General features: G+C 35.9%; 1 protein-coding gene across 21 annotated transcripts in view; it reads right to left on the bottom strand.

Annotated features, from left to right (window-relative positions):
- Positions 1-14,070, bottom strand: part of NRXN1 (neurexin 1) — a 1,122,104-nt gene that overhangs the window by 318,824 nt on the left and 789,210 nt on the right. For all 21 annotated transcript variants that reach the window (XM_060170168.1, XM_060170152.1, XM_060170157.1 and 18 more), the window contains one exon: positions 2,425-2,606. In XM_060170168.1, the coding sequence (XP_060026151.1) occupies positions 2,425-2,606 (182 nt within the window). The remainder of the gene's footprint in view (positions 1-2,424; positions 2,607-14,070) is intronic.

Here is a 14,070-nt window from a genome sequence, read left to right as displayed (position 1 = left end):
CATTTTTTTTTCTTAAATTCCATATATATGTGTTAGCATACAGTATTTGCCTTTCTCCTTCTGACTTACTTCACTCTGTATGACAGACTCTAGGTCTATCCACCTCATTACAAATATCTCAATTTTGTTTCTTTTTATGGCTGAGTAATATTCCATTGTATATATGTGCCACATCTTCTTTATCCATTCATCCGATGATGGACACTTAGGTTGTTTCCATCTCCGGGCTATTGTAAATAGAGCTGCAATAAACATTTTGATACATGACTCTTTTTGAATTATGGTTTTCTCAGGGTATATGCCCAGTAGTGGGATTGCTGGGTCATATGGTAGTTCTATTTTTAGTTTTTTAAGGAACCTCCATACTGTTCTCCATAGTGGCTGTATCAATTTACATTCCCACCAACAGTGCAGCAGGGTTCCCTTTTCTCCACACCCTCTCCAGCATTTATTATTTCTAGGTTTTTTGATGATGGCCATTCTGACTGTCGTGAGATGATATCTCATTGTAGTTCTGATTTGCATTTCTCTAATGATTAATGATGCTGAGCATTCTTTCATGTGTTTGTTGGCAATCTGTATATCTTCTTTGGAGAAATGTCTATTTAGGTCTTCTGCCCATTTTTGGATTGGGTTGTTTGTTTTTTTTGTTATTCAGCTGCATAAGCTGCTTATAAATTTTGGAGATTAATCCTTTGTCAGTTGCTTCATTTGCAAATATTTTCTCCCATTCTGAGGGTTGTCTTTTGGTCTTCTTTACTGTTTCCTTTGCTGTGCAAAAGTTCTGAAGTTTCATTAGGTCCCATTTGTTTATTTTTGTTTTTATTTCCATTTCTCTAGGAAGTGGGTCCAAAAGGATCTTACTGTGATTTATGTCATAGAGTGTCCTGCCTATGTTTTCCTCTAAGAGTTTGATAGTTTCTGGCCTTACATTTCGGTCTTTAATCCATTTTGAGCATATTTTTGTGTATGCTGTTAGGGAGTGATCTAATCTCATACTTTTACATGTACCTGTCCAGTTTTCCCAGCACCACTTATTGAAGAGGCTGTCCTTTCTCCACTGTACATTCCTGCCTCCTTTATCAAAGATAAGGTGACCATATGTTTTGTTTTTGTTTTTGTTTTCCAAGATTAGCAATGAATTCAGCTCTTGTGGTCAGTTGTAACCTTACTGAGTTTATTGGAAATTCTAGAAACCTAACAGAGAACTAAGAGTAAGAAAATAAATGAATAAAACTTTGAGAATTAAGACCCTGCAAGTTTGTGATAATATATTTTGGTGTTTGGTGGTTTTCCTAATCATTTTACAATGACAGCCTGAAGGCCAGTTTCTAACAGGGAAGAACATGTTGACCTAATCAAAGATCTTCTGAGGCACGGGTGCAGGTAAAGGGAGAACTTGCAAGTTCTAAACAAAACAAACTTATACGATCACATAAGGCAGAAGAGATAAACTATACCTCAAGAATAGAAAGGCAGATGAAGAGGTTGATATGCTTCTGGACCTTCCAGAAGATAGAGTTTAGACCAAGAACTATGATGTAAGAACCCTTTAGAGTTTTTTGAATATATGACACTTTCCTATGGTTGTTATTTTGATATATCAATAAAATATTAATATCTCTTGACAATGAAAGACTGTATGATTCTTTGCAAATATTGTGAGTAAATAAGAAGTTAAAGAATTGCAACCACACAAATTAGTAACTCTTTGAAAGCAGAGATATAAGGAAGAGTCCCCAAGCTATAGTCAGTTATGACAACTTTAAAAGGTAAAGAAAGCTTTTCATTCATGAATTATTATTTGACATTCACTAAAAGCTAACTAAATTCTTATGGGAGGCCTAGAACTTAGAGAAAAAGGCATGGTCCCAGGATATAAATGGCAAGAGTCCATTGTATTTTCTTGACGTGTATGTATCAAAATGAGTATAAGATGGCATAGAAGTAATCTTTCTGTCTCTTTCTTTCATATCCCCAAATACCTTTAAAGATTCCTTTTCTCCTGTCCATTGCATGTGACTTTAGACAATTCTTTTCTCAGGTGAGAAAAGAAATAAGGACACTGGATCCAGATCTGCTGTCAGATCTGCTACTACAACCTACTGCTTCCAGCCAGATGGAATAGTATCTACTGGACCACAATGTTTTTTATTAATTTGGCAAGACTGCCTAAAGTCACTAAAAACACACCAAGAATAATTGTTTGTGAACAGAGAATTCACACTTAAAAAGAAAACAAATCTATTGTCAAGAACATTTTTAACAACAGTAATAGCTATAAGGTCTTATTACCACTAGAGTATATTTATATTTTCTGTATATTTTTTGCTGGGGGAAACATTCAAAAAGCAGAATTATACATTATTTACAAAAAGCTAACAGTAAAAGCTAAAAGCTGAATCTTATTTTAGAAGTACTTACTATATGCAGCTCTAGGTAGTCTCCCAGGCCAGAAGAACTGTCCACTCGCACCAATACAGCTTCTTTCTGAACAGTGCTAAACCCTATGGCCAGTCTGTCTGCTCGTGTACTTGGCCGGTCATTAGGAGGCCACTTATACGTGATTTGTCCACCACCTTTGCTAAAGATATACGTTGTCCCAGCTGGAAAACAAAAACCAAAACCAATTAGTCCAAATACATCAAGGGCACACTTTCCTATGTTTGTTATGCTGACATATCAGTAAAGTATTAAATTTACACCATGGGAGTCATAAATAAATAAAATAAAATAACAAGAACAAAAACAAAAACCTATGGCGAAGCAAATAAGCAAATAGAAGATTTTAATCAAACATGCTCAAGAAAGAGAACAGAGTTTTTTTAAAAAAGGAATATGAAGGCAGCTCCATTTTTAATACACTCATTAAATCAACCAGCAGGTGTTTCAGAACAAACAGGAGATTACTGCTTTTTCCACTGAGTTGGACAAGCATGCAATGTAATGGGGCTTTATTTCTTTCTTCCAGTTTAAAAAAATAGTTTAGGGCTTCCGTGGTGGCACAGTGGTTGAGAGTCCGCCTGCCGATGCAGGGGACACAGGTTCGTGCCCCGGTCCGGGAAGATCCCACATGCCGCGGAGTGGCTGGGCCCGTGAGCCATGGCCGCTGAGCCTGCGCGTCTGGAGCCTATGCTCCACAACGGGAGAGGCCACAACAGTGAGAGGCCCACGTACCCCCCCCCCAAAAAAAAATGTTTAGTAGGAAACATTGACTTTGGATGCTTCAAAAGGAGCAGAAACATATATCAACTTGTTTTTGAAACAAGAGCTGCATGTAGATGTGACAGGGTCATACAGCACAGGGAAGGAAAGTGCAAGAAGTATGCTATGAATCAACTTTTATGGGGACAGGGCCCATTCACATATGACAGACCATAACTAATGGATGAACAGCCATAAGACCCAACAGTCATGTCAAGAAAATACAGATAATAGATCCCATCTATAGAAGTCAGGTCTTATTTAACAGGCAACATCTACTAGTTGTCAAACTATCCAGCTCCATAAAAAGACCCATTTTTTTCCCAAAGCAAATGCTAGTCTTACAGCAATAAGAATAACATCATAGCCTCATTTGGTAAATGTTCAAATTTTACTTTATGATGGTGATGTCAGTAAATTATCTATCTTGCTCTAAAAAGAGTTTTGTTTCAAACAAATTTCCTAAGCATCCAATGTGTTAAAGTCCTATTTCATTGCACCACTGGCATCTACCTCATTTAATGCAATAAGATTAATTCTTTGAGTAAGAATATTTGGAAGAGACATGCAAAGATATATATAAAGGAGAATGAATCTTCCTCCATAAAAGGGGACCAGAGAAATATTTAGTTATCTCAGGAACAGACCTTAAGGTACAATTCATAGGAGTGTAGCCTTCCAATAACAAAGGATGCCAATACATATTTATTGTGTACTACTATGTGCCAACACAGTAAGGAAAGCAATAAAACTAAATATTAAAATTTAGGCCACAAAGCATCTTGTGTGTACAGAAATACAGCTTCTACCAAGAGTAAGGGTTATAAGTAAAAGTTGAGTGTACAGCAGTATGTTTTCAAGATATCTACACATTAAATTTCTATGAACCAAATTTACCAAGTAAATGATGTTGGCAATGTCACATTCATGTACATTTAGTTAAATAGCTGATGATATAATTTTTTCTCTCTTTCTATATTTTGGGGCCAATAATTTTTTTTATTCTGTCTGAGACATTTCCATAGGCCCTTGAGAAACTCCAAAGAACTCTGCAATAAGCTTAATGTGCCTGACTGGTTAAATAGGCCTTGGTTTGTAGACCTGACCCGAGAAACATGTCAAGATAATATTGATATAAAAGTGATAAAACAGAATCTTGTGAAAAATGCGGTGGTAGAGAGGTTAGTCATTTTCTTGAATACTAATGCATGAGAGCAGTTTCTCTCTCTCATGAGAGAATAGGTAAGTTATATTTGAAAGGTACTAATCAGTGTGCAAGCAAAGAAAATTCAGAATATACATATTTGTGTATCAGAAATGCCAGAGCCTTCTACAACCATTTATGTTCTACAATATCAGAAGCTTGTTCACCACAATATTAACAAGCAAGCACTATTTGGTAAATCTTTCTCTTGGTAAGTTTTGCAAATAATTAAGTATAGAATGTTTCAGAAAAGCCTACATTGATAAAAAATAGGACAAGAACATATAAAAGTAAAGATTTCTTTAAAAGAAGGTTGTGGTGGTGACCTCTGAGTGTTAGTATTTGATTGATTTTATCTTTCTCCTTTTAATTAACTTTGTCCTCTAATGACTATATATTTCATGTGAATTAAGAAAAATATTCAAGTAGAGATGCTACTTAACAATATAGAACAAATCTAAGAACTCAGATGTTTTCCAGAATCACTAGAGTAAGGTAGTTGTTGTAAGGCAACAATATCATACATTACATGATAATTTTTAACATTTCCTTCTGTATGGAAAGTAGGGCAAGCATTACTCCCACATCACATTTCAGGAAATTTAGTCAGAAGGATTAACGTGTTAACTAAAGTTGCAAACTTGGAAGAGCTGATAGGAAATCCAGTATCCAGATTCAACTCCTGTATTTTTTTTTTTATTACATAAATGTCTCTGTTATCATAATAAGACAGTCAAGAAAAACTTAATTGGGTATGTCAGTCTGAATTTATCAAGGCCGACTGTTATCATATTCGAATGTCTCATAACCATAAAGTGACATTTGCACCTCATGATCATATACCGTCCTTTCACCTCACAATGCTTTTAAAAAAATTAAAAAAAAATAACATGTAAATGTGAAATGACAGAACATTTAATATATGTTGATTAACATTTAGTTTAGGGTACACTTCCCAAACTTGTGGAACTATGCAAGTTTCCTGTTGCTGAGGATAATAATTTAGAGGTTTATATTTTCAGTAAGATAAATGCCACAATACAAATACTGTTATTCGAGATTTGATTTCACCTCTATTTCAACCTTTCCAATAAGTGTTAAGACTTGGCAACTAGCATGCCAGTACCTACTCTGTCTGCCTAACAATGACTTTATTCTTCAGGTTTTGCCAAAACCAAGCAAAAACAAGCATAACACCATGTGCCAAATAATGCAATTATTCCTAGTGTCCTTTTTCTTCAGATATATCTGAAAATCAATCTCCTTTTTTCGTTGTATGCACAATAGAGCATTGTATTGTACGCATCAGCACAATTCTGTAGTAAGCAAGAGAATTAGATGTCCAGCTCCCAACACAGCTCTCTTAACCTACCTCTGTAAGCATCTTGGCTTTAAAAAAAAAAATCATTTTGCATCAAACTCTAAAAATCTATGTTCTTAAAGCCCTCCTTCCATCGAGATAGAAAATTACAATATACTCTATTTTGGTGACCTTAACAATATGAGAATACTCCCACGATAAAATGTAGTAGATCAGATGACTAAAGTGTCAAAATCTACTTCATTTAACATGCATCATTCTGAACAAAGAACATGATGTACTTACTGCAGCAGAATAGCTAAGTAATTAAGAATGTAAGCTCTGGACTCAGACCAGGGTTCAAATTCCAACTGTATCCTTTTCTAGTTACATGACATTGACTATTGTGCTATTTATTCTAACCCTTGGGTTTCATATCCTTGGGGATATTAACACTGTCAGGATTAAATGAAACATACACAGTAACACCTCAGACTAATTCCTGGCATATGGTAAGTGCCCAGCATATTTTTTTCTTTTTTTTTCATAGTGGTATTATTTTTAATAGTCCAAAATAGAAAACAACCCAAATATCTATCAGTGGTAGAATGGATAAACAATGGTATATTTATACAATGGAATACTCTATAGCAATGAAGATGAATGAACTACAACTACATTCAACAATGCCCTTGATTCTCACTAAAATGATGTTGGGGAAAAAAAAAAAAAAGATTCTGATTTCCACAACCTTCTGAGACTGAACCAGGAAGAAACAGAAAATATAAACAGACCAATCACAAGAACTGAAATTGAAACTGTGATTAAAAATCTTACAACAAACAAAAGCCCAAGACCAGATGGATTCAGAGGAAAATTCTATCAAACATTTAGAGAAGAGCTAACACCTATTCTCCTCAAACTCTTCCAAAATACAGCAGAGGGAGGAACACTCACAAACTCATTCTATGAGGCCACCATCACCCTGATACCAAAACCAGATAAAGATGTCACAAAGAAAGAAAACTACAGGCCAATATCACTGATGAACATAGATGCAAAAATACTCAACAAAATACTAGCCAACAGGATCCAACAGCACATTAAAAGGATCATACACCATGATCAAGTGGGGTTTATCCCAGAAATGCAGGGATTCTTCAGTATATGCAAATCAATCGGTATGATACACCATTTTAACAAAGTGAAGGAGAAAAAACATATGATCATCTCAACAGATGCAGAAAAAGCTTTTGACAAAATTCAACACCCATTTATGATAAAAGCTCTCCAGAAAGTAGGCATGGAGGGAACTTTCCTTAACATAATAAAGGCCATATACGACAAACCCACAGCCAACATCATTCTCAATGGTGAAAAACAGAAACCATTGCCACTAAGATCAGGGACAAGACAAGGTTGCCCACTCTCATCACTACTATTCAACATAGTTTTGGAAGTTTTAGCCACAGCAATCAGAGAAGAAAAAGAAATAAAAGGAATCCAAATTGGAAAAGAACAAGTAAAACTGTCACTGTTTGCAGATGACATGATACTATACATAGAGAATCCTAAAGATGCCACCAGAAAACTACTAGAGCTAATCAATGAATCTGGTAAAGTAGCAGGACACAAAATTAATGCACAGAAATCTCTTGCATTCCTATACATTAATGATGAAAACTCTGAAAGAGAAATTAAGGAAACACTCCCATTTACCACTGCAACAAAAAGAATAAACTATCTAGGAGTAAACCTACCTAAGGAGACAAAAGACCTGTATGCAGAAAACTATAAGACACTGAAGAAAGAAATTAAAGATGATACAAACAGATGGAGAGATATACCATGTTCCTGGATTGGAAGAATCAACATTGGGAAAATGATTATACTACCCAAAGCAATCTACAGGTTCAATGCAATCCCTATCACACTACCAATGGTACTTTTCACAGAACTAGAACAAAAAATTTCACAATCTGTATGGAAACACAAAAGACCCCAAATACCCAAAGCTATCTTGAGAAAAGAAAAACAGAACTGGAGGAATCAGGCTCCCTGACTTCAGACTATACTACAAAGCTACAGTAATCAAGACAATATGGTACTGGCACAGAAACAGAAATATAGATCAATGAACAGGATAGAAAGCCCAGAGATGAACCCCCACACACAGGGTCATCTAATCTTTGATAAAGGAGCCAAAAATATACAATGGAGAAAAGACAGCCTCTTCAGTAAGTGGTGCTGGGAAAACTGGACAGCTACATGTAAAAGAATGAAATTAGGACACTCCCTAACACCATACAAAAAAATAAACTCAAAATGGATAAAAGACCTAAATGTTAAGGCCAGACACTGTAAAACTCTTAGAGGAAAGCATAGGCAGAACACTCTATGACATAAATCACAGCAAGATCCTTTTTGACCCACCTCCTAGGGAAATGGAAATAAAAACAAAAATAAACAAATGGGACCTAATGAATCTTAAAAGCTTTTGCACAGCAAAGGAAACCATAAACAAGATGAAAAGACAACCCTCAGAATAGGGGAAAATATTTGCAAACGAAGCAACGGACAAAGGATTAATCTCCAAAATATACAAGCAGCTCATGCAGCTCAATCACCAAAATACAAACAACCCAATCCAAAAATGGGCAGAAGACCTAAATAGACATTTCTCCAAAGAAGATATACAGACTGCCAACAAACACATGAAAGGATGCTCAACATCACTAATCATTAGAGAAATGCAAATCAAAACTACAGTGAGGTATCACCTCACACGGGTCAGAATGGCCATCATCAAAAAATCTACAAACAATAAATGCTGGGGAGGGTGTGGAGAAAAGGGAACCCTGTTGCACTGTTGGTGGGAATGTAAATTGATACAGCCACTATGGAGAACAGTTTGGAGGTTGCTTAAAAAACTAAAAATAAAACTACCATATGACCCAGCAATCCCACTACTGGGCATATACCCTGAGAAAACCATAATGCAAAAAGAGACATGTACCACTATGTTTACTGCAGCACTATTTACAATAGCCAGGTCATGGAAGCAACCTAAATGCCCATCGACAGATGAATGGATAAAGAAGATGTGGTACATATATACAATGGAATATTACTCAGCCACAGAAAGAAATGAAACTGAGTTATCTGTAGTGAGGTGGATGGACCTGGAGTCTGTCATACAGAGTGAAGTAAGTCAGAAAGAGAAAAACAAATACTGTATGCTAACACATGTATATGGAATCTAAAAAAAATAAAAATGGTTCTAAAGAACCTAGGGGCAGTACAGGAATAAAGACAGAGACGTTGAGAATGGACTTGAGGACATGGGGAGAGGGAAGGGGAAGGTGGGAAGTGAGAGAGTGGCATGGACATATATACACTACCAAATGTAAACAGATAGCTAGTGGGAAGCTGCTGCATAGCGCAGGGAGATCAGCTCGGTGCTTTGTGATGACCTAGAGGGATGGGATAGGGAGAGTGGGAGGGAGACACAATAGGGAGGGGTTATGGGGATATATGTATATGCATAGCTGATTTACTTTGTTATACAGCAGAAACTAACACAACAATGTAAAGCGATTATACTCCAATAAAGATGTTAAAAAATAATTTTTTTTTTAAAAAGGGGAAACTATAATTTGTTATTCTTTCTTCAAATGTGTCATTACAATTAGCAACAGGGTCCTACTGTATATAGCACAGTAACTATATTCAATATTGTGTGATAAACCATAATGGAAAAGAATATGGAAAATAATGCATATGTATATATAACTGAATCACTTTGCTGTACAGAAGAAATTAACACAACATTGTAAATCAACTACACTTCAATAAAATAAATTTAAAAACAAAGATTATGATTCCACTTATATAAAATTCAGCAGGCAAAGTTGATCTGTGCTGTTAGAAGTCAGAATAGTGGGGTTTTTTTTGGTCATTATTTTTTTTAATTGTGGGAAAATACCCATAACATAAAATTTATCATTTTAACCATTTTAAAGTGTACAATTCAGTGGCACGCAATACATTCACAAATTTGGGTAACCATTACCTCTCTCTAGTTCCAGAACTTCAAGCAGTACCTGTTAGGCAGTCACTCCCCATTCCTCCCTCCCACCCTGATGTTATTTTCCAAGAGGAAGGAATAATGCCTGGGAGGGAACATACTGGGGGGCTTCTGGATACTGGTAACATACTCTTTTTTTTTTTTTTAATCTGGGTGGGAGTTATATGGCTGTGCTCATGTTGTGAAAATTTATCTAGCTGTATACTTATAATTTATATGCTTTTTGCATGTATGTCATATCTAAGTACACATACATAAATTTGGAGCTATACTATGGAAAAACGAACTTTTTGGCCAACCTAATACATTTTAAAGAGAATGGATGACGTGTGTATGTGTGTGTTAACAACATAAAATAACTAACATTGCAACATTGTTGTTTTATTTTAATATAAGAGCCTTTAGAAAATTTTGATTCATTTCAAAGTTGTGTTCAAACCAAATGCCTTTTAAGAAACGGCTTTCCTACATCCCGATTTTTATTAATCTTTTCAGTATTTCATTCCTTGGATTAGCACTTTTGTCACATAAACCCATTCTATTATTATTTACATTCACTAATAGTTGACATTGGGAAGGATTTTTTTTTAATTAATTAATTTATTTTTGGCTGCGTTGGCTCTTCCTTGCTGCGTGCATGCTTTCTCCAGTTGCGGCGAGCGGTGGCTACTCTTCTTTGCGGTGCATGGGCTTCTCATTGCGGTGGCTTCTCTTGCTGCGGAGTACGGGCTCTAGGCACGCGGGCGTCTGTAGTTGTGGCTCGCGGGTTCTAGAGCGCAGGCTCAGTAGTTGTGGCATACGGGCTTCGTTGCTCCGCGGCATGTGGGAACTTCCCGGACCAGGGCTTGAACCCTTGTGCCCTGCATTGGCAGGCGGATTCTTAACAACTGCGCCACCAGGGAAGCCCGGGAAGAATATTAAATTGCATCACGTGGGAGCTTTCATGAGAAAAAGATTTAGTGTGTTGCCATAAAACATCTAGTATGGTAAGATTTATAACATGATACAAAAAATTCACTTTGTTAAATAAAGGGGTAAGTCTACACAAGATGATCTGTCATCTAGCTTCATTCTTTAAATTTTATTTTTATGGAAACATGTTTTACTTTATTATCTAAGTGAATTCAATGTGCAGCAACAGTACATCTTAATCACAGGTCCAAGCATTTTATCAGCATGGAAAGGAATGTGGCAGCTTTATTATTTATGCATGTTTCTATATGGCAAGCACTGACACATCAGTGACGTGACTATTAATGGATTTATTGCAAATTAATCTTGACATCCAACATATCACTAAATGTATGGATGACTCAAACTTAAAGTGGTTTTCAGCAGTCTTTACATTTAAGCTGTGCATCAAGTCTATATTACACCCTCCAAACTCATTAACAAAGCTGGCTTCATCAGATGCAAATTTAGCAGTGTCAACATTCTTTACACTGCAGTAAATGTCTGTAAATATTATACATGGGCTCTTACTTCTAATGTGTGAACTGCCTGTGATGTTATAATAAACTTATTTTTAGATTTTTACTTAATATCTATTTACATAAAGGGCTTGCTCCCCTCATTCTTTTTCTTGCCTACCATCTTTTCCCTAAAGGTGTCTACTTAAGCCATACTTGTTTCTGCAAAAGCTAATCTATTCCCTCAAATGGGTTGAACCTTTTTGAAAACAAAAAACACTCAGCATGTACAGGTCTGCTTGATTATTGGTTGCTCCGAATCCTTGGTACATGAAACAATAATATAATTCACTTCCAAATAGATTAGCTTCTAACTCACAACATACATATATGAATAAAAGGTCCTTTTCTGAAAGCCTATAATTCTTCCAGTGTCATCATGTAGCCAACATGAAATATTTAGGCCATTATGATTCTATTAAATGCAACAGGGATATAACACTTTTTTCCACTGAAACTGTGCCAGGCAGTCAGATGGAAATTTAAAGTATAATATTTATAAACAAGGGGAACTTTTATTTCTCCTACAACCTTGTCAAGAGGCAGTTGCTAAATTTCAATTTCCTGAATAATTTCTACCTATATGGAGGCATTCTTCTTAGTAAAGTTCACAAAAAGCAAAAACTATAAGAAGGCCACCCTGTATGGAAAAAAAAGAGTTTTAGGTCTAAAACTAGTAATACAAATAAACTAATAAATCTGAACAGTCATACTTGTATTCTAAAGCACTAAGAGTTCATTGTCTATCTACGTTGCTGTAAATTCTTTGTAAGATCACAAAGAATTATTTTGTGAGCGCTATAGATTCTTAATTCCTAAAATTTCATATAAGAGCAATAAAAATTCAGGAAAGGTGGCATTATATTAGGAGAGATCAATGGAATCAGAGTAATAGGAATTCCTACCTATAATATGTAATCAACTCAAAATCTAAAAGTAATAACACCAATTACTTATATTGAGAATAAGAGAGCCCTCGATGCTACAGATCTAAGGGTGAAAAAATGCTAGGAAAGAAAGGAAAATAAAGACCGTATATCACAACTTGCGACTCCTGATGGAAGAGGCAAACTTGGTAAAAATGACAAAAGCATTACACCTAGCTAAAGAGACTAGAAAATAAGACAAGGTTTTTACCCATACATCTTGGAGAAAGAGAGTTTTTACCCATACATCTTTGAGAAATAAAAGAAACATGGCCTGTCACTGAAATGGATTAGATACTGGCCCCACAGACTGGATCAGACCAAAGAAAAGAAAGTCAAGAAGGGTTTAGGTAATTCCCAAAGAATGAAAGCCTTAAGGAAGTAAGTAGCTCATGATGACATTCAAGATAGAAGGAGCATTGGGAGGTTTTTCATATATGGCATGTTACATGGTCCATCAGAAACCTAGACTCAGGAATTAAGGAAATTTATTGAATTTTTTAAAAAACAGTTTGTTGAATATTTACTAAATTGAATGCAAACCGACAAAATTGTGAGCACCCTGTTTCCATGCATTGGAATTTCCTGAGAGTGTCACTGTACAGAGTCACTGCACACACACAGCTCCATTTAAAACTCATCATGGGGCTTCCCTGGTGGCGCAGTGGTTGAGAATCCGCCGGCCAATGCAGGGGACACAGGTTCGTGCCCCGGTCCGGGAGGATCCCACATGCCACCGAGTGGCTGGGCCCATGAGCCATGGCCGCTGAGCCTGCGTGTCCGGAGCCTGTGCTCTGCAATGGGAGAGGCCACAACAGTGAGAGGCCCGCGTAACGCTATAAAAAAAAAAAAAAAAAAAACACCTCATGACTTGGTTCAAGTTTTTTCACAGATTCTTGAACCCTGTGTGAATCAGAAGTAAGACTCTCAGGGTCCATGAGGACTCACTAGGCATTAAAAACTAATTTCTCCCAAACTTTCAATGGGATCAAACAAGTCTGAACCACTCAGACTCCACAGTAGACCTGGGAATCATGAAAGCAGAGGAGTCATCTCCACTAAGCCAGCCCATATGAGATTTACCTCTGGTCCGGTCAAGATAGCATTTTAAAAGGAAAAATGGTGTGTGCTTATTCACTAAGAAATGCTAATCAAGATAAAACTCAAGAAAATGGAATAGCAAAAAAACTATCATGATTCCTATAAAATTAGCAATCATTTCTCTTAAAGATAATTTCAATAGTAACTATGCACTTCAATGACAAATTAGAGAAATTTTCCCTTTGCCTATTGGCCCAAAACTTTTCTCTAATAAAAGCCTTTTTAAATAAATATTATGAATTTTTCTATACTCTATATTTTCTGTAATAAAAATTCTATATTCCAGAGATCTTGGCAGGAATAATATATGTATAAATGTATCATGTATATTTTTCATTTTGGTATTTGACATTTCCATATTTTGACATTTATGGAAAGAATATGCTACATGGAAAAAAGTATTCAATCTTCGGGAAACAAGTGCGCTCTTCTTTAATAACTAAAGTAATTCTCAAGTAGATTCATGGCTGACCTACTGTTTCCATACTCTAGACATTTGTTCAGGGATGTCACAAACAGCTGCACAGACTGTCAAAAAGGCAGTATTCACATAAATGAGAAAAGAATGATGTCCACTGGTATTGCACAAAGTTGAGATTTTATGTAATTAATCACTGATATCAATTGTAGTCATTTGGATAAGTCATTCTCTTTTTCTGTCTTATAAGGAAATTAATTGAAATAAGAAACCTTCTTAAGTTGACCTATCTCCTGGTTGTCTAATATGTGAAAGGAACTAGGAATATAAAACTGGAAACACACAACCCTTTTTCCCAAAC

This window comes from Lagenorhynchus albirostris, chromosome 13 (genome assembly GCF_949774975.1).
Source record: "Lagenorhynchus albirostris chromosome 13, mLagAlb1.1, whole genome shotgun sequence".
NCBI classification, from domain to species: Eukaryota; Metazoa; Chordata; class Mammalia; order Artiodactyla; family Delphinidae; genus Lagenorhynchus; species Lagenorhynchus albirostris.
The sequence above is the reverse complement of the archived record's forward strand: the minus strand, read 5'-3'. Positions and strand labels throughout refer to the sequence as shown.